The following is a 26,514-nucleotide window of genomic DNA, read 5'->3' on the forward strand; positions in this document are numbered from 1 at the left end:
TTGGCCGTGCTGTACAACTAAAACAAAAACAAAAGTAGCTAATGTGATTAGTCAATATATACTTACTTAGTTACATATTCTTTGTAAGGCCTTTATTCTTTGCAAGGAATTTTAAATAGACTTGTGAACTCATTGACAAATGACATTAAAAACTCCGAGATTACCGCACATGATGTCGATGATGCTGCGTTTTTGCAATACTGAAGTAAAAAAAAAGGTAATATGAATTAAAGCTTTTCCAAACTATAATTTTAAAGTTGTTATTCGGTGAACATAAATTACTATAACAAAAGTAACATTTAAGAGTAAGGTATTTATGGTTTTAACTTTACGCAGCTGTGCACACTGCCCGTTGCCGGCCAAATTTGCTGTGTTGCCATCTCAAAGGCAATGCATTTTGCCGTGCCATGGAACAAAAAGATATAACTCAATGAGACTAGCCACTTGACTTATTTTATTAACAGTGGCTTCGATTTCATTATTCGTAATGTGTTTTAAATTAACTGGTACTAGTACAACAATAAAAGTTAGTAATGACGTCACTGTTTTTGTATGTGCACATAGCCTCCGAGATTGCAACGTTGCATGTTTTTTCTTATTAATGACGCTGCTGCGAAATTGTACAACACATAAAAAATAATACACACAGGTTTTTAAAGGGTATTTTAACTTGTTGTGCAAAATAAATACATTAATTGAGATAGACGTCGCATAACTACACTTTGCTTCAGGTATTTTGTCAAGTGAAAGATCCAGTTATTAGAGGTTGTTGTGGTTATTTATCTATGACAATCGCGTGCATGCATTTCGCGTGTTTGTGGGTTTGTGCATGTGCGTTTGCGTAAGAGTAGAACTTGTTTGACGCTAACAGGTAATCACAGTGAACGATGGATGACGAGGCCGAGACCTACAAGCTGTGGAGGATTCGAAAGACTATTATGCAGGTATTCGACTTTCATTTATCGTCGCACATTACGTCGTAGCCGGCTCCGGGCCATGCCAAGATGGCAGCCCCCATAGCTTTATGTTCGGCTTGTAAAACCTGACCTATATTCGCGTCCATTTTTGTTTCGCGTCTTTTTCAGCTGTGCCACGACAGGGGATACCTGGTGACGCAAGATGAATTGGACCAGACGCTTGACCAGTTCAAGCAGCAGTTCGGCGACAAGCCGAGGTGAATTGTCAGTCGTCAACTTCGCATGCATTGTCGAAGTCTCTGTAGTGCAGTGCAACCTCTCAATTTGTCTATCATTTCAGTGAACGGAGGCCCGCAAGGAACGACTTAATCGTGCTCGTCGCCCACAATGACGATCCCACTGGTGAGTAAATGTTTATCTTCTGACGCGAGAGTCGCGGGTTCGATCCCCGCTGCGATGGTCGCATCTCTACTACGGCGACTCATAACCATCTCATGGTTTTGACACGTGAAACCCCAGATGTTAAAAAATAATGAAATGAAAGGAGTTTACTGGTGTGTGTGAAACCATATCGCATATGTGTCAGTGCTTCTTGAATTCACCAAAAAGTTTAAACTGCGCAAAGACAAGACAAAAACAGGAACACAGACGCGCGCTTGTTCCTGTTCCTGGTTTGACCCTGTCTTCTTCGCGCTGTTTAAACATTTTGCTGGATTTATGAACCAACTGGCCCAGCACTAACGTCACTGAAACAGCCTCGTTGGAGCGCCAATGTGGTGGGCCGCAAACTTTGTGGTGTCACGTTAGTGTTATTAGTACATCACAAGCTGGTTCCTTATCCATGCACAGAGGCCCAATAACGTTCCAGCGACGTCGTTATCACAATGAAGCAGGGTAATCGCAGCGTGATTACACTGCCTCAGCGTCATATGAGCCATAATGTTGGAGCCACGTTTGGCGTCCATGACGTCATGTGCAAGCCATCAATATCGATGAACCACTGCTGAGTAAGCATCGTAGTGCAGTATGTACAATATATATGAAAAATAGAACTTCACGTGCTTGTCCCTTTGCCAATCATATTACCTTAGCGTAATCAACTTCCTATGTTTCATCAGTCGGCACGGTGTACCAGGCTGTACTGTCATGCCAAACTCTCCAGGCCGAAATGTAGCCATCCAAAAAGAGCAAGAGATTCAGACTCATTTTTGTCTTGCCCGTAGATGAAAGCCGATTTGACCTAGCATGTGTTAGGCAGATGAGAGTAAACTGATGTCTTCGTGGCTTTGGTTGCGCCAGTGGACACGTTTCGTTCTTCTGTCCCGGCTTACTTCTGACAGCACTTCGGCTTGCCTTTGCAGATCAGATGTTCGTTTTCTTCCCTGACGAGCCAAAGATTGGCATCAAGACGATCAAGACGTACTGCCAGCGGATGCAGGAGGAAAACATTTCACGGGCCATCATCGTCGTCCAGGCAGGCATGACACCGTCAGCGAAGCAGGTTCGGTCTACTCACTTTGCTAATTCGAAGCTAGCATACACCATTTCAATTTTTTTTTAATAACGTCGTGTGAACTCCAGCTGCAAGACATTGCAGAGTGTAATACCAGCGATACTACATGCAAGCATACAAAACACACTCGATGCGAAAATCATCTACTACACACACCCTATGTCTTTTGCAGCGAAGGCTGTTGTGAGATCTCCACAGCAGCCGATTTTGGTGGCATAGTTGTTCGCCACTGGTGTCCGTAACCGGTGGTGGACAACTACACAGTGAGAAAAAATATATCCATGATCGAGCAGGATTTGAACCCAGGCCCTCTGTGTGGCAGTCGAGTAGTCTACCACAGAGCCATGCCACTGCTTTGAATTCCTTCGCTAAATGACCCTATTTAGTCGTCATGTCGGGCATAAAGTCACGTTAACGGGTGTAATGTAGCGTCGTAAAAGAGTAAAATAACAACCAGGCGTCACGCAATGCGAATTGCTTAACGAGTGGGTGGATCAAAGCTTCCCACCCACTACAGAGAGCTCAGCCATAATTCTTCTTCATCAGCCACACCATCAACAAAGTGCACATAATGCCATACAGATGTGTAATGGCGACATCACTTCTCCGCACAATGATGAATAATTGGACAGTGAGTATTTCCCTACTTTACAAAATTGTGATGATTTATGGCGTAGTGGGTACCCTGCAACTTTACTTGTGGTAGTTGCCCCAAGAGAGTTTACAACGGACTGTATAAAAAGGCCTCTCCTCCAGTTTTCGCTATGACTGTGCTGGATGTTCCGTGCTGGCTTGGCATTTTTTTAGTCACTGGGCCACTTCATTCATAATATCCACATGCATTGATTGATTGATTGATTTGATTGATTGATTGATTGAATAACTTTATTGAAAACAGTCCCGAAGCTCGGTTTTTTAGGCCGAGGCGGGCTGTGTCGTGGGCCTTCTGGACAGCCGTTAATTGATCGTCGAGTTCGTCGCTCTTGATGAGCTGTATCCACTTCTCCCATTCCTGGTCGGGATCGGCGAGAGAGGCGGGGCATCCCGCCATCACGTGTCTGATTTCCATGACACCATTACATGCAGCTCACACTGTCCTTCATTCCAGCTCCGGATAAATTTTATTCACGTTGTACGGTGTCGGGTAGGTACCCGTCTGCAGTAACTGCAGACTGACCGCCTGTGGTGTATTTAATTTTAGGTGTGGCAGCGGAAAATGCCTACACTTCATGTAGTAGTGCTTTGTAATTTCGTTGTACGACAGCAGTGAATTCTTTGTGTCCCCCGAATGGTCGGGGACGTCACCTCGAGTTTGACCGGCACGGCATGTCAGTCCTCGTGCCCAGTCGTTGAGAGAGAGAGAGAACAAAACCTTTTTAATGAAAACCAATGGTTTCCTCGATTGTGGGAGGCGACGACGGCTAGTCGGCCAGGAGCCCCTGCTCCTTGGCGGCTGCCTCTGCCCGCCCCGTGATCCAGACCTGCACGGCAGGGTCAGAGCTAAGCAGTGTGGCCTCCCACTGCTGCGTAGTGGTAATTTGCAAGCCCTGTGGGCCACGATGCACAGGTTTACTAGGACAGCCCCAAAGCATGTGAAAAAGGTCGGCCCGGGGGGACCGGCACAGCTTGCACTCAGGTGTAAATATAGTAGGGGAAATATATGAGTAGAGAATTGGCATCGGAAACGAGCCCGTCTGGAGTTGCCTCCATAGAAGCTCCTGTCGTTTGGTTAGTGATTCGTTCCCTGGGGGATACTGAAGTCTGGCCAATCGATAATACTGCGTAATTTCGTGATACGTCACCATGCGAGCAGGAAACCATCTGATGGCTGTTTCTGTGTCTTCTCCTAAAATCTTTGTTACGCATTTGGCTACTAGGCCTTTCTCAAAGCTTTTCACCGCCGTTTTCGAGTCACTGTATACATGGGTCCATTTGTTACTCCTGATCGCCAGGGCTATCGCAGCCTGTTCTGCGACAAACGATTCCTTACTGAGTACGGTTATCGCGTCCCGCACCTCTCCTTTGTTGTCTACAACTACTGCCGTGCATACTTTTCTACCTCTGACCCTGGCTGCGTCAACAATCGCCGCCTGTGTTCCCACGTTCTCGATTTCTTTAAGGAGGGCCCTCTCCTTTCTCCTGTTTACTTTATGTACTGGATGCATGTTCCTTGGGAGAGGGCTGGTTCTGATCGCATCTCTCTGCTCGCGATTAAGCTGTATATCGTCGTATAATCCGGGCGTCGTATAATCGAGAAACCGAGAATATAGGCAGTGACGGTCATTGTTGCCCCACAACAGCGGGCACATAATGCCTAAGAAAGTCCGCGGCACAAACCTACGCTGCTCCGAGGAACGTAGATTAAATTAATTGAAAAAATGACAACCACGCATTTTATCGGAGGTGTGAACGAACCTTTATGGTCGATTCCACGAAAGATCGAAAAAGGGTGTATATTTGATGTTTCCGATTTTCCTGATAATTTTGTATGTTGTGCACATATGACTGCACAGCACGAAATCGCAGTTCGTTTTCAAATAAAAATTTTTTTCAACACAGGAAAATTCGACAAGTGTCGCCGGTTGACGACGACCATTTTACGAAGAGTGCGTTTTCGTAACTTCGGAACCATGCTGGCAGCTACTCAAGCTATTTATTACAAATATCTTTCTTTTTGGCGGAAGTAGAAGCAAAGAGGAAATAGCTCTTATCATTTCATGGAATTCTGAGTAAATTATGTATTTTTAAAAATTCACGAAAAAGGCTACGTTTTTGAAAATCAGTCAAATTTGGGACGCTATGGCTACTTCTGTGAACATCTTAGCTTGTTCATATTTGCAGTATGAATAGGCCTTTATGTGAATAATGAACCTCTGCATTTGTATTTCTCTAATAATTTTCAAAGTACTAAATTTTCATGCTCGAAACACCAAAAAGAGAAAAGTGCTCCTCCATTCGAAAATCTATAATAAAAAAAACCCAATCTCAATTTTGTTCAAAGTCCCCCAAAATGTTCTCAAAGGATTGCAGAATGATATTATGAAAAAACATGTTGCATCATTCTTATTACAACAAAAGCAGAAAATGTCAAACATTGTGTTTCCAGAGCGTGGTGGCTACTGCGCAAAGGACATCTCTAGTAACAAGAAAATACAGTAACACGTCTTTTTTCTTTTCTGAGCTTCGCTAAACAACAGTAACGATCTATGGTCGGAAATTGGGAACTGTTTTGTAAAGAAAAAGACCGTTCCAATTAAATGCATTCGCGTGCTTTGCGACTTCACGCCAGTGTTAGACATCCCTCAGTCCACAGTATGCACTTTCAGTTGTAGCCTCCTTTTCTTTCATCTATTTCAGTTGAGTATAATTCATATCTTGAGTGCTAAAGAACGCATTCCCTCCATGTGTCTCTTATGATGATGTGCTGTGCCAGAATTGAGAGATTGGTATAAAAGCCAAGGTCTCTTAATGAATGGAAATGAATTTCTGGAGAGCGGTCGCCAAGAGGTGTGGTTTTTGTTGGCCCAAATGTGTACGTTGTCAAACCTTATGTGATCAATGCAGAGTTTAAAAAGAATCGATTACGTGAAGATTGGTGGCAGCAGTTCTAGCCACGGACAAAACACGTTTTGTTTGCATTGCATCTGCTTTGTTTTGCACATCCTTCTTTCTCTTGAAGGAGTGCTGGCAGATCTGGTTTCCCTCTTGAATTGAGCGCGCATCCTGCTTCATGACCCTCCGCAAAAGAGTCTCGATCCGATATCTTCTACGTAACGAAAATTTTTGTGCACCATGAGGCAGTCCGTACAAAATCTCGGCCATGGCTATAACGCCTACCCATAGCCACCTTCAGAGCGTAGGATAGTGATCTCATCAAAGTGAAGCACAATTTGAATGCTTAACTTCTATCTCAGGTGGTGTTTGGCTGACTGACACAGTCAGGCGGGCGTCTATCGTCGTCTGCTCAGGCGGGCGTCCATCGCGCCGCCCTTTGCACCTGTCCGCCTAACGCATGCTACTCCGTTTACACGAAGGCGTGTAGCGCGGGCCACTCGATCCGCACGGTGCGGATCCAGAGACCGGGCGGGAGAGCGACGAGCGGTGAAAAATGTATCGTGTAACCAACGCAATCGACACCCCAGCTTTTTCTCGTGCATAGCGACAAAGCCTGGCAAACAATGTGTGGCTGCTGTGCTTAGGTTGCACTGCAGTACTCGCCGTTCACCACTGCCGCCATTTGCGATTTCTCACATTCTTACAATGCATGATCGACTCAGCTAGACGTATTTCGCGTTTAGCTTCGTTACTTTTATATAAGCGCATTTACTAAAAAAAAATTATCCAGAGGAATGAAAATGTCCGTGCTGCCCGTTGACGAGGAATATAACTGGTGTCGCAAATGCATTTAATTGGAACGATCTTTTTTTTTCTTCACAAAACAGTTCCCACTTGCCAACAATAGATCATTACTGTTGTTTAGCGAAGCTCAGAGAAGAAAAAAGACGTGTTACTGTATTTTCTTGTTACTAGAGATGTCCTTTACGCAGTGGCCACCACGCTCTGGAAACACAATGTTTGACATTTTCTGCTTTTGTTCTAACAAAAATGATGCAACGTGTTTTTTCATAATATCATTCTGCAGTCCTTTGAGAACATTTTGGGGGACTTTGAACAAAATTGAGATTGGGTTTTTTTTATTATAGATTTTTGAATGGAGGAGCACTTTTCTCTTTTTGGTGTTTCGAGCATGAAAATTTACTACTTTGAAAATTATTAGAGAAATACAAATGCAGAGGTTCATTATTAACATAAAGGCCTATTCATACTGCAAATATGAACAAGCTAAGATGTTCACAGAAGTAGCCATAGTGTCCCAAATTTGACTGATTTTCAAAAACGCAGCGTTTTTCGTGAATTTTTAAAAATAGATAATTTACTCAGAATACCATGAAATGATAAGAGCTATTTCCTCTTTACTTCTACTTCCGCCAAAAAGAAAGATATTTGTAATAAATAGCTTGAGTAGCTGCCAGCATGGTTCCGAAGTTACGAAAACGCATTCTTCGTAAAATGGTCGTCGTCAACCGGTGACACTTTTCGAATTTTGCTGTGTTGAAAAAAATTTTTACTTGAAAACGAACTGCGATTTCGGGCTGTGCAGTCATATGTGCACAACATACAAAATTATCAGGAAAATCGGAAACATCAAATATACACCCTTTTTCGATCTTTCGTGGAATCGACCTTATTTCTCACCTTTTAAAAAAATCTGCGATTTTCTTCTGAGAGTTTGCCCAGCCACGACGCATCAGCTTTCTTTCGATAGCTGCAACATCTGGCAGCAAGTTGCTGATCTCGTCGCGTGCGCAAGCAAACCGCCGAATGTGGTCGACGTAGCACAACACGTCCGTGTAAGTCGGAACGGACGCGCTAGCCTCTGCAGCGTCGTCCATCTCTTCCTCGTCGGAAGTTCCCGCAGTGTCGGGACGCACAGTTTCGATAATGTCATCCAGCGACACTTCACTGCACACTGCAACGTCGTCGTCGGCACCAACATAGTCCGCGAAAGATCCAGGCAGCTCCAGGCTGCCGAACTCTGGTTCGTCGACAACAGGCACTGCAGCTTCACTGGTAGAACAAGCACCACTTCTATTAAAGCCGCAGTGCCTGAAGGGGTTGGCGATGGTTTCTGGCGTGACTGCGTCCCATGCACTAGCAATGTAGTGCATTGCATCAAGCACAGAAAGCTTCTTATCCAACTGCTTGCGTTCCATGCCCGCCAGGCGACGCTGCACCAGAAACTTCCGATATTTCTGTTTCATGCACTTGATGACGCCAGCGTCAAGTGGCTGCAGCTGGCTAGTGCAATTGGAGGGCAGAAATACAACATTCACATTTCTCAAATGTGACATATCTGATGGATGGCATGGCGCACTGTCAAGCAGAAGAAGAATCTTTCTGTTCTTAGCCCCCATTTTGGAGTCCAGCTGCTGGAGATATGTAGAAGATATAGCAGCCGTCATCCAGGCTTTCCGGTTGAACGTGTACTGGCACGGCAGCCTTTTCAAATTCTTGAAGCATCGTGGCTTCTCAAACTTGCCGATCACGAGGGCAGGAAGCTTTTCAGAGCCGTCTTCATTAGCGCAAAGCAATACGGTAAGACGCTCTTTGCTTCGCTTACCCCCGTGACAGCTCTCTCCTTTGAATGCCAATGTCTGTTCTGGCTGCATATTATAAAATAATCCAGTTTCGTCCGCGTTGAACACGTCGGACGGCTTGTATTCCCGTATCAATTCCGGCAGCAATGCAGTCCACTTTTCTGCCCCGCCACGGTGGTCTAGTGGTTATGGCACTCGGCTGCTGACCCGAAGGTCGCGGGATCGAATCCCGGCCGCGGCGGCTGCATTTTCGATGGAGGCGAAAATGTTTGAGGCCTGTGTACTTAGATTTAGGTGCACGTTAAAGAACCCCAGGTGGTCAAAATTTCCGGAGCCCTCCACTACGGCGTCTCTCATAATCATATCGTGGTTTTGGGATGTTAAACCCCAGATATTATTATTATTATTATTATTAGTCCACTTTTCTACAGTGTCGGAGCTGACTGACGCGCTCTCTCCACAGCAGCGGCTGTACACAACTCCACTGCGTTTTTTAAAGCGATCCAACCAGCCATTGGAGGCTTTAAAGTCATCAATGCCGCAGCGCAATGCAACTGTCTCAGCCTTCTCCTTCAAAATTGCGCCATCCACGGCGATTCCTGAACTGCGGGCCTGACGCAACCACTCAACGAGGGCCTTCTCCATGGCAGCATATTTGCCATCTTTCGCGGCCTTCCTGTTCAGGCCGAACTTTGCTGCATTTAGTAGGATGCTGTCCTTTTTCGCGAGGATCGTTTTCAGCGACGACTCGGGAATGTTCAGGTTGCGGGCAATGCTGGCCTTTGTTGCTCCGTTCCGCTTCTCCGCCTCCTCGATTATGCGAAGCTTTTCTCCGAGCGTCAGCGGTTTTCGGTTCCGCGACATTGCGAGACGCAGTACTCGCAACCAAGAATTCGAAAGCTTCCTCGCACACCAATGTCCGAACATAGAAAATTTTGCACGTGGACACAGCAGCTGCGGCGCAGCACAACCAACCGATGAGGCAAACACGTGAAGGAATGGCTGAATGGCAGCACGGCAGTAGGCCTATTCGATTTGCATGCTTCGACCAATCGCGAGCGGCTAAAACGCCCCAGCCCTCTGGTAGCTAGACAGCGGCGAGTTCCGGTTCCCGCGGCTGTCGCAAACGTTGGCTCAACAATTGCCGTTCAACACGTCCGGTATAACGACACGAAATCTAGTGAAAGTTATCGCATACTAGAAAGCGAGCTCGAAATTATCTGCCATGTTATCTGCTCACAACGGTCACTACAAAACCACCCAAAAGAAGAGAGAGAAAAAAAAAAGGCGACAACGGAAGTGCGCAGTGCAATGCGACGAAACGAATGCGCTCCGGCTGGCTCCGGCCAACGTTGGCTCTGGCTAGCTATGGCCGACCGCGTGTCGAAAAATAGAAGAGGCCCTGTGGTGGCAGCGCGAATACGAACTCGGTTCCTCGGTTTCCCTACTTTTTTCGCCCGGCCACAGTGTGTTTGCGTGCCAGCCCGCGTCATCATAGGTCTTTTTTTTTCTCGGACAGTCCAGCGAAGCGTCGTACGAGGCGGGGCCGGCGTAAAATTGTGTCGTACAACTGAGGTTTTTAATACATTATTTCTATGGTGGTTTTGCCAGGACCAATCCAATTCGTCGTAAAACGCGGGTCGTCGCAGGACCAGGGGACGTATAATCGAAGTTCCACTGTATACTCTATCCAGTAACGCTTACGTCATTTTCATGAGGTCAAGCACTTCTGGAGGGTTTTATATAATTGACTTGCCCACACAGACACACGTTTGTGTCTCTGGTTTTAGCTAGGAAACTTGAACATCGTGGTGAATTTCGTCAGGGATTCTGACATCGCTGCTCAGCCTAACGTAATGTTCTATGTAGTAACGACGAACCTTTATCTCTTAATATGCGTAATATTTACATTAGCCGAGAAAAGGTACCGACAGTTCGAGCAGAAACCAGCTAGCCCTGCCATCTGTCACTTGTAAAGGGCAGGCGCACCATGGTTCTGTGAGTGAAATTTGCATTGTTTTATTAGGTTCTAATTTCTCCTTCTCAACTGAGCATAGCAATACGTCCCTAACCGAACCTAAGCTCCGTCTCGCTTCTGTGGTGGTTGTGCATCGTGTCCGTTCCAGTTAGCATTTACCTACTAGCCCAGCAACAAGTGTTACTAAATTCAACCTCCTCTTTGTTCTGCAGGCCCTGGGAGACATGGCACCCAAGTACATTCTGGAGCACTTTCTGGAATCGGAGTTGCTCATCAACATCACAGAGCATGAGGTGGGCATGTCCGTGGCTGGCTGTACAGTGATAGCGCAGTTGTCCTCACAAATATCGAAACAAGAACCGCAGCAATCCTTTAGAACAATAGAATGAACATGTGTATGTCAATCATCTGCATTTGTTTTGTCCTATTCACTCCTTTGCTATTTTACTTGTGCTCCGTCGGCTGGTTGTACTTCACACATGCACAAAAAAAAGCAATATGCCCATTTTGTAGCTCATGCGTGCACTTGTCCAAATAGTAATGTTAATAGTATTCATAAAGATAAAAGTAGACGTGCATTCCAGCTCTATGTTAACTGCTATGCCGATTTTATGTTAGAAAACCGGCGGGTGTGAAGGTGTAATGACACCACATTTGTTTAACTCACTTCCTTTGATTCCTGCTGTTGTCCTGTTAATGATAGCGGAAACTCTCAACGTGCTGATTATGTATATATTGTCCGTTAACTTTTCTTTTTTGGGTAGCGAATGAGGTGGTGGCCTGAAAATAGAAAGTTAGCAAGCAACAGAGGGTCCGTCTCATGCAAGGCGGCATTACTTGGAGAAGACTTCATCGTGCCGTGGGCATTGTGCCGGGTGCCGTGGTCAGTCGGTTGACAGTAAGGATGACGGTGATGGAAAACTTAAGACAGAGATAACAAGATTATTGTTAAAGCTGTACATCATAGGGTGTGTGTGCAGGGTGTGTGTGATGTTTAATAAGCTTAGTTTGGAAGCACTGCTGATGCCTTCCGTCTTCCTGTTCTCGTGTGCAGCTCGTGCCGGAGCACGTGGTCCTCACCCCAGAAGAGAAGACTGAGCTGCTTGCACGATAGTATCCTTTTACTCTCCACGTGTTACATTTGCATGAGCACTCTATTGCACGTGCTTGTCACAGAGGGCGCAGTCACACCGGTGATTGACAGGGGGAGCAACTGGAGATCAATTTGCAATGACTAATATTTATTTATTTTTTTTTTTTTTTCGTGATACTCTCAATCCCGTCAGGGAGTTTCACAGGAGTGGGTTAGGAGGGTCTTTAAGCATTGCGTTAAAGGCGTTCACACATGTTTAGAATAGGTGTTAGAAAAAATAATAATGAACATGAACCTGGCAAAGAGATAACACATACAGTCGACTTATCTCAGTTACATTTGTAGCACCGCATGTGAAAAAGAAAGACAACCAAGCACATTAGATATAAAACTGATAACAACATCCACCGCATCACATCACAAGTTTCCAATGTACAGAAAAGTAGTGAAGTGATAAACACAAAAGGGAAAGGGTCTCTAGCTCGTGGCCAACAGCACAGTTTGGCCAGCAAGTTCAACAAATTCGTCAAGAGTGGGCCATGCGACCACCGTCTTGTCGAAAGCATTTCAGCCCCAAACAGCTTGCGGATAGAACATAAAACTAAATGTGTTAGCACAAAAATGTTCGAGTGTAAGGTGATGCTTATGACATTTTTCTCTGGAATTGTTATAAGAAATTTAGGTGTTGGAATACACTTTAATCTTATCATGTAGGATGAGATACAAAAAGTTTCAGTCGGGGCAGCATTTCACTACTGACCAGTGGATCAAGGCCAGTCTTAGATGCATCTGCGTAGGGGAGTTTGTGCAATAATATTCACCCTGCAAGGACGATCTGCCCATTGGCACGCAGTAATGTCTTGCAACTCGCGCCACTCGCATTGGTTCATGAAGCGGACGCATTGTAAAGTAATCGTCGGCATATTTCAGTGCCCTGCTCCTTCTCCTATGCCTGATTGGTTCAACAGCCTTGAGAGTCCAGTTGTGAACCTGAATTGCTGAGCATCAAGCGACTTACTCGAAAACAGTCACTTCTCAACTGAAGAAACTATTTGCAATCAGCTTAGCCACGAGACCCCTGCGACTCAGTTGTGTTAATGTGCCTTAAAACTATACCCCGTTCCATGCATAGCAATCAATACTGTGGAGGCTAGAAAGACTTCTTGCTGTAGATGTGTTTGCACCAGGAAGTTGTTCATTCTTGTTTTGCACCCAGAATCTGATTTCTTTCAGTTTTATGTGAATAAATTAGAAGTTTTTGTGTGCTTAGAGATAAACATTGTGCCATATGAAGGTGAATATGTTCTATATCTCTAAGCATTTCGTTGTCTTGGTTTCTTTGTTCTTCATTTGAAGCGTCGCGACGCCTGATGCGCATGCCTTTGCGCTGCTCGCTCAAGCACTTAAAGGGACACTAAAGAGAAACAATGAATTGGTTTAGATTGATAAAGTGTGCTCGGAGAACTCTTGTGTAGTTTATTTCACCACCATAGGTTTATTATTAGAGGAGAAAACCAAATTCAAAGTTTCATCTTTAAATTTCGCGCCGAACTTTGTAATTCGTGACGTAAAAGACTTCAAAGAGCATTTAACGTATTTGGCGCCACTGGCTCGACGAAATTTCCACAAACTTGTTATGTCAAGTCTCTGGCCCCCTCAGAGGACAATGTACTTCGATTTAACCGATTAGGAACTGCGTAGGCCCAAGCAGGCGCCGTCAAAAATATGTGACGTCACGGCAAATGGTGCGGGAATTCTGAGGTGGCGTCGCCACCTGTATTTTCTTTTTGCGCGTTTTCTCGCTTATTGAGCGTCTTCGCGCAGCAAGCGTGGTGTTTTTGGTATCGTGGAAGACTACTTTACTAATGCGAGAAAAATCGTTTTGCTCTTTAGTGTCCCTTTAAATGATAGAACGCAGCCATGATATGCGCAGAGTCATAGAGTTTGCAAACCGAATTTCTTGCGTAGCCTCCATAGCATTGCCTGCTATGTCCGGAACGGAGTATACATGTAGCAGTGGTGGGTAGCTGTGTTATACATAAAAAGTCTTTCTCTCAGACCAAATTTAAAGGGACTGTCTACCGCTTGGAAAAAATTTTCTGATTGTGGTGAAAATGAGATCGTCCATCACATCAGCAGCAACGAGCAAGCTTTCGTCCCGTATAAAATGAGTTATATTTTTAATTTGATTTTGAAAATCGTGAATGACTGCTAGCGTCACCCAACAGCGATGTGGTCAATCTACTGGTAGGACAAGAAATCCTCGCAGCTAGACTCATTTTGCTTAAAAACAAACATGCATAACTTGAAATTGTATTTTACACACTTGAGGCAGCTTTTGGCTGTGTCGGAGAGTAATTTTTTGCTTATTCTTTTCTCGCGCATACAAAAAGGCGGCCGGTGGCGCTGCTTGCGGCGCTGTCTTTGATTTCGTCTGCTTCATGCGGCCCTCCGCGCTGGTCGTACTGTGCCGCTGTATTGTTAGGATATTTCACATGTGCTGCACTGTGAAGGCGTGCATTTATAGTCTCCTTTTGATGAATAAACTTGGTTTGTATTGCGGCAGCAGTGCTAAAATAAACGCATAGACTGCGGTTGCAGCAAAACAACTGTTCTGTGATCGTATAATAAAGCTTCATTTAACTGCTAGTGTGCTGAAAACGGCTGTTGCATTGATTACATTAGTGTTCAGCGAAAATAAAGTAATGCTACAGAAATCACATGTGCTTTCGGTTTTAATTTTTACCGTCACTAGAATCGTCATCGCGTCCACCAACCAGTGTTGTGGGCATGTTTCACGCCAATGGAAGAAGACCGAACGCGGATAAAAAAATTCTGTTTTAAAAATTTCTACTCACTTTCCAGAGAAACCGCTGCAAGGTTGGACACTTCAGATGGTATGCTTTCTATTGCGGTACAAAACAGAAAAGCGATGAAGGACGGTAGACAGTCCCTTTAAAGGTTTCAGTGATAAGAGGTACAATACAAAGATTAAAGTCATATTTTTTAACAGTGGTAACCCCGGTATCAGTGATGCTGCATCCTAGTTTAGATGCAAGGTTTTAGAGTGGTGTCCGCTTGGTCAGTTCCGCATTAGTTATCATAATATATGTAGCGATGTGTCAAAAAAGGCAGAAGTCTTTCTCACAAAAGCCCACTGCAGCTGCTTCCAGTGTCTCTCTATTTTTTGAAGATTAGCTGCAGGATATGCTCTATCTACCCAGTGTACTGCAACTACAGGCTTACCGGTAACATGGTGTGTCGGCCACCTGCTTTGTACTGTTGCCGTGCACCAGCTGAGTGATACAAGCCTGCAGTTGATGCCTCATCGAGGTGTGAACGCAAGAAATGCAAACCACATTTGGGCAGTTGCATTTAACAGCTTGCTCTGTCACTGAAGCACGACAAGGAGCAAAAGAACATTAAGATATTGTTAAGTTGAGGGCTTGCAATCTGTTCAAGATCCCTGAAAGGGCCCTTAAACCACCTCGGACATTTTTCTTAACATGTCAAGTGAAAGCATGCATAGTGTTCAGAGTGCCTTCACAATTAACACTGCCAGACAGGCCAGCGCTACGTGGCACGGGCGCGCCACAAAATAATAAATTACACCATCTCCCGCTAAAGGGGACCATGAGGTGATGCGAAGCCGGAGCACTTGCACGATCGCGTTTTGTTGGCGTTCGTTGGGCATGCTACCAACCTCGGGCATGCTACCGACCTCGCGTCGTGGAACGCGAAGAGGAACGCTACGCACGTCGTGTCTTCCCTCTAGCCTGGCCGTTAATTCTCACAGGGCGTGCGGGGAATGCGCTCGACAGGCGCACTAGAGAGAGGCAGCGTAGGAGAGGAGAGAGAGAAGGAGGAGAGTCGCGCAGCGTAGTGTGAGTGCGGACCACAATGCTGCGTGCGGATGACCACGCCGCCTTACATACCCCCGAGCAAAAGATACTTCGCATCTAAAAAACAATCCCATGCTCTTCTCCGGGCCTTTCGGTAATCCCAGCGTTGGTTGTGACATTGCCGGTAGAGTCTGGTCATGTCAGCAGCAGGAAGAACCTGTTTGTCTGCCTGCAAGTGCATGCTCACTGCTTATCCTCCTCACACGGCAAGGAGGAACACTCGGCCGGGAGGAGAGACGAGCCAGCGAAGGAAAGAGCGAAACAAGCAAGGGGCGCATTTCGATCATCAAGAACGTGTAACTCTGCTATTACGGCATCATTTCGAGAAATTCTCACTGCCACGTGTTCGTTGTAGACTAGTGCACAACTGTAACATCACTACTAAAATTCAACCTCTGGATGGTTTAGGGGCCCTTTAATCTGTCAGAAAAAAAAAAAAAGCAGTTCACATTGCCAGCTTGCATGGCCCTCAACATACAGTGATGGCCTGCAGTCCAAAACGGTGATTTCAGCTGTGGCTCTGTGGTAGAATGCTCAACTGCCACGCAGAGGGCCTGGGTTCAAATCCCATTCAATCCTGGGTATTTTTCTCTCATTTTATTTTTTCGTGTCTATCGGTTACGCCACCGACGGCGACAGCGACGCCGCTAAACATAGGAACAGGCGCTTAAGAGCTGCACTCTAAAATGGAGGAGCTTTTCCACTCTGTTATCGCGGAAGCTTGACTTGAAGCAGATCTCCATCATCCAGGCAACCCAACGCATGGGCGTACGATAGTCTGGAAGCACTGCGAGAATGCTCTTGCTGCAGCACAGAGAGGCCTCACTCGGAAAGAGGAAATGCAGCGTCGGAGAAGGTTGGCTTTTTGATGCTAGCTAAGTGACACAATGTTGCGCCCAGCAATACAGTCGATCGAGAAAAAAAATGAACCTGGCTTTCGCCTTGGAGTGGTTTTAGGGAAATCCATTAGGGACGGTGTGACTCTTCAGCATCGAGGTACTGTCGTACGTCGCTGCGTTTGTCTACTACCTCTGCTGGTAACCACGTAGATTTATTTAGTGTGTTATCTTATGAAGTGCAATTTTGTTGATCCAGTATTCTGTTCATTTGCTAGCGTCGAAAATGATTGCTGAAGGGGATATTCCAGAAGACTCAACTGCGTGACGCCGTATTTTTGCATTGTCAAGTGAAATAGGGAGTGCTCCTGGAATAATTTTCTCCATGGGATTTGCAATGAATCCAGTTATTTCAAGCTCTTCATAAGAGCCCCCTAATAACTATTCAGGCGCTTGAATGTAAATGCAACTTGCGTCTCCGGAGTATTCCGGGATGTGAAATTAGCTGCTCCAAAGTGCTCCAAGATGGACATTTTTGCTGCCCCAAAGTACTCCTAAATGCAAATTTTGCTGCTCCGAAAATTGCTGCAAATCAGAAGTCCTCGGTAGAATCACTGTACTAGGCAGGGGTGAGACAGCTGCGCATATTGCGCATTTTTGATACGATTCCGTTTTCCTGCGCCAAGCTGCTCCAAAAGCATAAAAATTGCAAAAATTGCGCCGAACTGCGCCGAAACGGCCCCACAATCAAGAATTTTCAAGCCCGCGTCACTTTCAGCGTGGGAAAACGTAACTTTAGAAGCAGCGCCAGGGATACGTTCGCAGAACACGTTAACGCGCCCAAGCGTGTCCTTCTACGCGCCTTTGTAATAGAGGCTTCCATAGTGCTGTGATAATCGCCTCTGAGCGGTTGTAAATATGTGTAGTGTCCGAGCGGTAACGACGTAGTGTCCGAGGGGTAAGGTTTTTCGGCGCTCGCGACGCATTTTTGAAGGTGGTCCCTCACGAGGTGGCAGCGAACGGTGGCTTAGTGCGCTTTTGTTATCACCTATTAAAAGCGTGCGGTACACTTGACGCTACGCCACCCGCGCAGCCGAGCAGATAGCTGAAGGCGCTTTATTTTAGGCAGTTTTCGAATAACGTACGCTAAGTTAGCGTTTGCGGCCCGCTATTTCCGTCACTTAACGGGAGCTCGCAAGCGGTTAGCGTACGACGCGTACGCTATTCGAAAGCTTCCTGAGGTTTCGCCCTTCAGGGAGGGCAAATATTAATCGCAGCGCCCCTCCTTCCGATTAAGTCAAAGTATGGGTGGTATCGACTTTGCCTCCCCCCCCCCCCTTCGTGCGCACGCCTATGGGGGTGGTCATTACTGGCGCGTTCGTCGGTGGCCATACCGCTTTTGTTCTTTCCTGATGTTACGCGCGAAGGCGTCGCCGCAATCGCGTGCTAGTCGGAGTCATTCATTGACCGTTCAAAGACGTACTGCTATGTGACTATACAATTCTTGTGCAATCAGTTTTTATTGCGATAGCAATTATATGGACAGTCTAGAGGGGTTCTTGCCGTCGCCGTCATGTCCTTCCGGTATGAAGTCCAAATTGATAAGATCCCCCCGCGAATTTTATGTTCTACAGCGGGTAAAAGCACGCGAGCAGAGGCGACGTACGCGGCCGAAGCAAACGAGCCGGCCCATTGCCGTCGCTCGGAGGCTGCATGCGATAACATCACCCCGCTTGGAAGGCCTGCCGTCGAAGCAGACAGGAAACGCCCCGCCCGTTTTTAACAAGCCTTACAAGACACGAAGACGCGAGGGGGGGGGGGAGCGTCGCGCGAGGAGCAACTTAGAACTTTGCGCGGTCGCGATCACTGGCGCGCGCGCGCGCGCGCGCTATCTCGAAAGCCATCACAGCGGCACGAGACTAAAAAGCCACCTAAACATCGCCCAATGTTAGCGGTGTAAGCATGTTTCATGTTGGCTACCTTGTGCTGCCGAGCAAAACTAGCGCCGTGGTGTACCCAGAAATTCCCTAGTCAAGTTGGCGAGAGCAGACGAGAGCAACGAGAGGCCGAGTTGAAACTGTTGGAGGCACTTGATGGCGTGTCTCCTTTAAAGATTTTGTGTATCTGTGTCATGCTTTGTTGTGTTACCTCGCGAGTGTTCGCTTAGAAGTGACTGAGATTGCTGAGACATTGACTCTGCTGTCAATTTGGATGAAGCGCGAAAGACAGGGACAGAAAAGGCACACATACAACCACACATACTGCGCTGTGGGGGTGTGTGTGTGCCTTTTCTGTCCCTGTCTTTCGCGCTGCTCCCTTAAGTTAGGTTGAACCATCTAGCCAACAAGTTCACGCTTCAAGGTATCAGTGGTGTTCCGATGTAAGCGCCTGGTATAACTCAGTGCGCTCCAGAATGAGGGATTTGCCTTGCTAAACTTCACCGCTGCACAGTGGCGTTATGCGAAGAAAACTAAACGTCACGCTGTGAAGCTCTAGCCCTTCGTGGCCGAGAAGGATTCGCTGCCGCAAAGTGGTTGATAAAACATTTACGGCTTCGAAGCAACTTAAAGGAATCAGTCATCTCGTGAGACTGCCCGAGACGTGTGAATATTAAAGCTTACAGGCGTATTTTCCATTTGTAATAATGGATATATCGAATTATTTCGCGATCCCCTTCGAATCCGATGTGCCCGACGGTCGTCAAGTGAGGTGAAACTTGAGGCACTCGAGAGCGTACGTTGCGTTAAAATGTCTGTGTATGCCCTGCTTTATGTTACCTCGCGAGTATTCGCTTGAATTTATACAGATTCTTAAGACCACCAGCAGCGCTAAGAAATCCATCATCAGCCCATTTATTATTTGACCTGAAATGTAGCAGCTGGCGTTTGAAGTAGACATCCGTAGCGGCGCCTCGTCGCAATTGTGCAGCAAGTTGACACTATGCGATCACGCTGAATTCAGGCCACGTGATTCATTGGCATCGTGTAGTAATTTCTGTTGACATAATTAAGTTTCTCCATGACACTATTCCAAGCTATTCCAAGAAGTGGCTTGGTCTGTTCTCTAATGTAGAGGGTTGCTGCTAATTCGTTTGCCTGGCGGATAGAAGAATTGAAATAACCTTTGCTATGCACTTGCACATTTATTAGACGTTTGGGTGCTCGTACCGTGACTGGAGACTGCGTCGGCGCCTTTTTTTGTAATTAAAGAAGACAAAGCATCAGGTAACGTATGTGGCAGTTACGATTTCCCTGCTGGTGGGCTTCGCTGCACAACGAATCATCGATGCACAGTACATGCTTTCTGGCATAACACAACTGCAATGCCATAAAGCTGACTATAGTGAATCTGTCATCTTGTAGCACGTATATATAATGTAAATATATAGTGCATTGAATCCAAGGGGCAGTGCAAGCATGGCGTAAACAAGCAGGGTACGAGTCAAAATATGGGCGGCGTGCGCAGCACAGATTTTTTTGCGCTCCACAATGAAGGAATTGCTTTGTAAGTTTTACCGCTACACAGGGGTGTAATGCGACGAAAGCTATAAATGCCACGCTGTGAAGCTTGCTACCTGTGGCTGCAATTAGTTGCCGGAAAGAGTATCCGAGACGCGTGACTATTTATTGATATATATATATATATATATATATATATATATATATATATATATATATATATATAGGAGAAGACACATAAACGACATAGACTGGCTATGTCGTTTACGTGTCTTCTCTTGTCTTCGTTTCATTGAGCTGCACATACTCAGCATATATCAAGACATGTACCGACTATATTTAAGCTTCAGGCAGGCATTTTATGCATTTTTAATTACAAGTATATCGAACTATTTAGCGATGTCCTTTGATTCCGATGCATGCGAGTTTTACTGTATATACACTTATAATTAGCCGACAGTGTGCATTCGTAACACATTGGTCGGTTCAGCGAAGCATTATGTGGTGAGGAGCATTGATTTTCCTGGCGTAAACAAATACTTTTTTTATTATACGATATTTAGGAGATGTTGGTGCTTCTGTATAGCACCGGCTACTCGATCCTTTTCACTGATGATAGGATATGTGAAAAGCACAGCAATGAAAAAAAAAAATATTTCATAAAGAACAGCTAGGCAAAAAAAGTTATTCACAATGATGTTTCATATATCAGCTTGATACCGCACGCATGCGATGGGAGCCATGCGTGCATATGCGACATACATATAGCGGTTGAGGATGGCCTAGATCCATCACCACGATGTGTTCGGTAAGCACCGGGAACTCCACTGATCTGATGAGAAAATAAGCAATCTGCATCGCTGCGCCTAGTACACACATACTGTGCTCCAGTAGGGAGGCCGGCTTCGGCGTGACGCTCGTTCACGTGGTTGCTCGATCGCCGCAAGCATTCGTTTAAAACAAGCAATAATATTGATTATTCGGTGTCTATATCACGGAATATATTGGAGCTAAACGTTTTTCTAAGGCACCTTTTGGGAAAAGCTGGCTTTTCTGGAACCACAAAACAAGTTCCGATCATGTCTCAAACTTCGTCGTCCAAAAATAACCAGCTTCGTAAACTAATATGCGCTTGATACGCCAGCAAGGTTAACACAAAAATGAAACCTAATGCACTGTCTCATTGAGCTGAAACAAAACTGATTCCCCCATTCCCCCGCCTTGCGAACTGCGTGCCCCTTAGTCAAAAAGTGGCCCTTCTCAAAGAAAGCAGCAAGTATGCACCTTATCCGTGCGTCCATTAAATCAAGCCAGCTGCATTTCCATGGTTAAATCGCATGATCAACGTCTCGCACGCACGTAGAGCCACGGGACTAGGCCAACTAGGCTAGGTACATCTCGCTTGGAATTTCCTAGGGACAGCACCAAAAAGTGGTCTGGCAACGCGGGCATGTTTTGGTGGCTTTTTAGTCGCTCCCATCACAGTGGGGCGGGCGGCTCGTATACGCTTCTATGTGCTGCGCTCTCAAAGCGAAGTGACTATGCGGAGAATATGGCTCCCTGCAGCGGCCGTATTTTCTTACACCATCGTTTTATAGTTACGCGAGATCGGACACAAAACAGTTAGCTGCCAGCCTTACTTCGTGTAACACTACAATTTGTTGCTATCGCATTCATTGCTTCGCCCTTGCGGTGAAACTGTGACTTTTTTTATTATTTGAGAAGTGTGATGTTTTTTCTTTTCTTATTTTCAAATGTAAAGTGAACCTACTTGGAAAAACTTTTTTTATCTATTTCATATGTTGTTACCAGGGTTATATAAATTGCGTGGTTTGTAAAAAGGTAGTGTAGTTCATACCTGGCAATAATCTGTTAAAAAAAGCTTTCTCCAAAGGCTCTTTGAATGTTATGTGTATTCTAAGCCGATTAAAATATGTGCTTGTTCCTCCAAGTTACTACAAATTTGTTTTTTCAAGCTCCAAAAACGACATAATAAATGCCGCTAACTGCTCCCAAACAAGGTTCTCCTGCTCCTAAATTGAAATTTTGCTGCTCCCAAAACTGCTCCCAAATCGATTTCAGCCGTCTCACCCCTGACTAGGGAATACTAATGTGACCAAGGATGAAGCTGTGTGGATTTTAAAGAAGCGGTTCTTGAAATGATGGCGGCATCTTTCTGTTGTCGTACAGATGAGTTGGTAGCTATCGTAATCCTTACTGCCGTCTGACTGCTTGAAGTTGAATGTGTGTTGCGATTCTGGTCTTGTCATCCGTGATGCTTGGGTGAGTAGAGGATTCTGGTGCCTTTTCTTATTGTACGATGCCATGTAGACACTGTTGTGTACAAGCCATTTGAAAGAATACATCTCAAACACACCAATGGATTGACACCTTGCATCAGGTCTTGCGGGTCATTCAGGGTGCCAGCGTAGTATGCATGTAACTGGTATTTCCTTGACTGACCCCTGCAATACAGCAAGTTGAAAGAGAACCACCTGATGAGGATCCAGGCGGGAGACCCCGTGGCACGGTACTTCGGACTCAAGAGAGGCCAGGTACGAAAGCACCTCGCACATTTCTCAGGTTTGAGCAAGGAGGTTAAAAACAATGCTGGAGTTGAAGCTCTTGCAACGCCTTACTGGCAAGTGTGAAGCCAGCATTTGCCCCCCCATTAGTCTTCGGAAACTTGCTCTTTTTCGGGTAATGCCCGCATAGAGGTAAAGTGGTGTTGCTCTGTCAATGAAAATGTTAGGTTAATTAGAAAAAAAGAGATTGTTGTTTCTAAGAAAAGTAACACATCGAGATGAGCATTGATGTCTTGGTATCCAATAATTATGGCCAAGACTTCGTGTCTTGCTAAGGAAACGAGCAACACGAGGACACCCGTTCGGGGTATCCGTCTGAAAAATTTTGCCATATTATTCTCGTAGGGCGCGACGGAAAAGCGCTCCGTTTTCGTCACCAAAGGCCCACATTTTATCATGCCCCTCAAAAGGTAGGCGGCCGTGGCCTCTGTATTTTGAGGGGCACGGCTTCACTCTTCAGGCATAATTTCTGCTCTGGCAATCCTTTTTAGACCTCCTTGTGTTGGCAAAATTTGACAGCTGCTAAATGAAATGCTTGCGATAAGGTTGCCTGCCAATTTGTGCTTTTTATACGTCTTAAGGCATTCTGCTTTGGCAAACTGGATGACAGACTTTGTTTAAAATTTCTTCGAACTCGTGGAATGTACTAGGTGAAATCTTTCATTTCAAACTTTTCACTCATTTGAGTTGCTGGTTGACATGGCCTTATGATACCCTCTGACATTCACCTGGGGCACGATATTTTAGCATTGCCATTTCCGGCGCCAATAGTTTTCGTGCTTTGTGAGTGATCACGGGGTTGTACTTTTTCTTTCCTTGCTTTTTTTTTTTCTTCTCGAGAGCTTGGCCTTAGGCGTACTGATATGCAGTGTCAAAAACGCACATGCAAATTTGCTTCATGTATGAGGTCTGTGCCCACGTTATCAGTGGAATAGACCCTTTTCATAATCTGCAAGTGCGCTTCCACGCACTGCATATTCGCCCTATGAATGGCGGCACCTGTCGTGCTTCAAGTGGAGACGAGGTCCTAGCTGCACGTGCTGGGTCTTGCCTGTTATGCGTGTTTATATCGAGAGAGCTGATTATATGTTTTACGTGCCATAGCGCAAGCAAACTGCACTTGAACACGCTGTTTGCCATAAGTGACTAGCTGCCATTAGTTGGGCAAACATTAATCGTAGGAAAGCTAGCTTTACGGTTATGAAAGGCGTTTATTGACTGGCGGTGAATGGTGGACAGTAGCAGTGGCATAGACCGACCCTCTTAATGCTTTTCTATGACACATGCTTCTTAATGCAATAGCATTAAGAAACATGTGTCATAGAAAATTCGCTGTCGTCATTGGCCGTGAGCGAATAAGCCGATTGGATGCAGAGAATAGAAACAGGTCAAAGAAGGCTCAAATTGATTTGAAGTTTCTCAGGAAAGCTCGTGATAACAAAGTAAAGTAATGGAGCTGAAAAAAAAAAAAGATTGGGGTAAGGATGGGAAGCAAACCTAGGCATTTTGAGTAAGTGTGCGCTCCAGGGCTCTTTGACCTTCAGGCTCGTGCTGACATCATTGCAGCTCCTAGAGGCCTCCGATAGCAGTGGCAACTGCGTTTGCGTGAATTATGACTGGATGGCATTAAAGACCCCGTGTCACAGAAAATCCGGTGCCGTCGGCGGCGGTAACGCTACAGCGTTTTGCTCTTCAAGGCAAAGCTTATAGGGGTTCTTATTTGAAACATGAACACAACAAGCAGTGCGTGCGAACCTGTCCCTCATTTGGACCGCTCCGTGCGCTAACGGATTGTCAGTCACTCTCGCTAGTTCTACGTAGCAGCCCTAACAGTCAGAGCATGACCCCCTATCCCGCGGTTCGCGTTGAGTCGCGACCGTGTCGGGTTTCAGGCCAGTGGGGACAGAGACAAGTCTTTCAACTGAAAGTGTTTATTCACCTCAGATACATATCTGCCAGTTGCAACAAATAAGGTAGCACATCAAGTTAACAGAACACCTCGGCGGCAGGGTGTTCCGCACTACTGGGGGAAACAACCGTTAACAAATAGCAAGCACACGTCGAGGGAATGATAACTGTTCATCTCACCTCGCGTGGCATTTGCACTCCGGGCCGGGGCGGTAGTTCACACTCCATGGCCGGAGCACTGCAGGGGTTGATGGCGGCGATGGTGCTCACGGCTTGGGTCCAATGTGGTCAGTCACACCTCCCAAGACCGAAGATCCCGAGGCCCCCGAGAAAGCGACGCGCGTTCCTTGGGTTGAGAGGAGGAACCTCCCCCCAAAAGGGGACGGAGGGAACGGGGCGTCTCAGCTGCAGAATGAGCACAGTGCGCGAAGGGCAGCGGGGGTGGCAAAATGCCTCCTCCCAACGCCACCCCCGTCGCCGCTGTGCGCGTAAACATATCATGAGCTGAGGCGCCGCGTTGAAGACACTGGGTTGCGCATGCAACCCCACAAGCTTGAGCATCCTACAATTTTTTAATGAAGAGCGTGGTGCCTGCCCCCTAGAGGGAGTTGTCTTGGGTTTGATACCTGGAACAGGGTGAATTTTGATTCAACTGCCAAGCTTATCTTTTTGGGGACACGAAGAATGCTCATAGTTCTAAGCAAAGCTACTTCTCAGTGGTGGGGATAGAGACAAGAAGACTAAATGGTTGCTAAGTTGACGTCATGCTGTAGTACATTTAAGTCAAGCCTTCTTAAAGGGCCCACCACCAGACACCATTGCGAATTATGGTTAATCACTGGAAGTTGTAGTGCGCCATCTGGGTAGCATTTTAATGAAAGAATGTTTTGTTTATTCTTAAATCACTAATATCAAGGCTACGGCCTTCATTGCTGCAGAGTGAGTTTACCACTGGAACGTGTACTTCAAAGGAAGCCTCGCTGAACCTTTCTGTTTGACAACCAGCAAATGATGTCAGTATCGACGTGCTCAAGCTCAAAGGGATTCTAATCTCTCCAGTCTGATGCATATGGCAGGCAGAATTAAGAGGACTTGAAAAATGTGGCAACACATCTCTGCTTCCAGAACTGTGGTTAGCCGGGCTAGTTGGTCTGAATCCATCTTAAAAAGAGCGTAAAAATCGGATGAGGCCCACAGAAAGGTATGGACAAGAACAAGCATTGACTAAAAGCTCAGTTCATTGTCAGCGCTTGTTTGTCCGTGCCTTTCTGTATGTCTTGTCCAATTTTTTCGCTGTTTCGTACGATGACATTTTTGGTTCACTCGGCAACGTGGTTTGCCGGGGAAAAAATGCATTCCTAAATGCACTGTGCACATGGAGTCAGGTTAACAGATATTAGTTATATCTATAGAACTTGCTGAGTGCTGTACCTTATAAATTTTCTGTCATGTACTAGAGGGTATTGGTGGCACAAAACTTCACTCGTATTGTTCTCTATGCAATGGTATTGCTTGAGCAGTGGTGACGAGGCTCTATCTCCTGCTAATTGCCGTTGCTTAACTGATATTACTGCAGAATATGTTAATACGCAAGACTTTTCTGCTATATATGATTGTGTGTCCATAGTCTCTTCAGAGCTACTGGATAACATACACTTGTTCATGTTAAAAGACTGGGCGTGCAAACACGGACAAAAGAGAGAAGTCAGCACACCACTGACTTCCAGTCTTTTAATGTGGATACATACCAACCAACTCAGCTGTCTGTTATTCTAAACACTTGCTCAGTTTTTCATTCGCTTGTCCTCTTTACATTCCAGGTCGTCAAGATCATCCGGCCTAGTGAGACTGCTGGACGGTACATCTCGTATCGTCTGGTGGTGTAGAGTAACCAAGTGTTCATTACTTTAAAAGGGTCTAAAGTCAGGCATCAACGTGACATCCGCAAGACATCAACACCACGTCCATTGCCACATCATCGTCAGTGTCCACTACTGGGGAAGGCTGGTTGGCTCTCTTGGGAACGCGGGCATCCTTCAAGTCCACCTACTGTCGCGCTTTGTGGTAAATGGTCGCCTAATTAATTTTCATCACGTCATAGACCGCAACTACGTCAAGCTCGAAGTTGTCATCAGTGCTTTCATTCATTAAAGCTATTCAGTTCAA

At 45.8% G+C, this 26,514-nt stretch overlaps 1 protein-coding gene across 1 annotated transcript; it reads left to right on the top strand.

Moving 5' to 3' along the window:
• Nucleotides 1–767: 767 nt before the first annotated feature.
• LOC119405275 (DNA-directed RNA polymerases I, II, and III subunit RPABC1) lies at nucleotides 768–26,514 on the top strand. The gene is made up of 8 exons (XM_037672087.2): nucleotides 768–944; nucleotides 1,086–1,174; nucleotides 1,258–1,319; nucleotides 2,279–2,418; nucleotides 10,779–10,859; nucleotides 11,621–11,679; nucleotides 22,332–22,410; nucleotides 26,169–26,514. The coding sequence occupies exons 1-8, from the start codon at nucleotides 888–890 to the stop codon at nucleotides 26,232–26,234; spliced, it is 633 nt and encodes a 210-aa protein (XP_037528015.1). The 5' UTR covers nucleotides 768–887; the 3' UTR covers nucleotides 26,235–26,514.

The sequence above is a fragment of the Rhipicephalus sanguineus genome, chromosome 9, assembly GCF_013339695.2.
Source record: "Rhipicephalus sanguineus isolate Rsan-2018 chromosome 9, BIME_Rsan_1.4, whole genome shotgun sequence".
Classification (NCBI taxonomy): domain Eukaryota; kingdom Metazoa; phylum Arthropoda; class Arachnida; order Ixodida; family Ixodidae; genus Rhipicephalus; species Rhipicephalus sanguineus.

Excerpts from the sequence above, each read along its gene's own strand:
- LOC119405275 (XM_037672087.2), top strand. The coding sequence starts at position 888 with ATGGATGACGAGGCCGAGACCTACAAGCTGTGGAGGATTCGAAAGACT. Across the intron at positions 945-1,085 it reads TTCGAAAGACTATTATGCAG|CTGTGCCACGACAGGGGATA; the intron begins GTATTCGACTTT and ends CGTCTTTTTCAG. Across the intron at positions 22,411-26,168 it reads TCGGACTCAAGAGAGGCCAG|GTCGTCAAGATCATCCGGCC; the intron begins GTACGAAAGCAC and ends TTTACATTCCAG.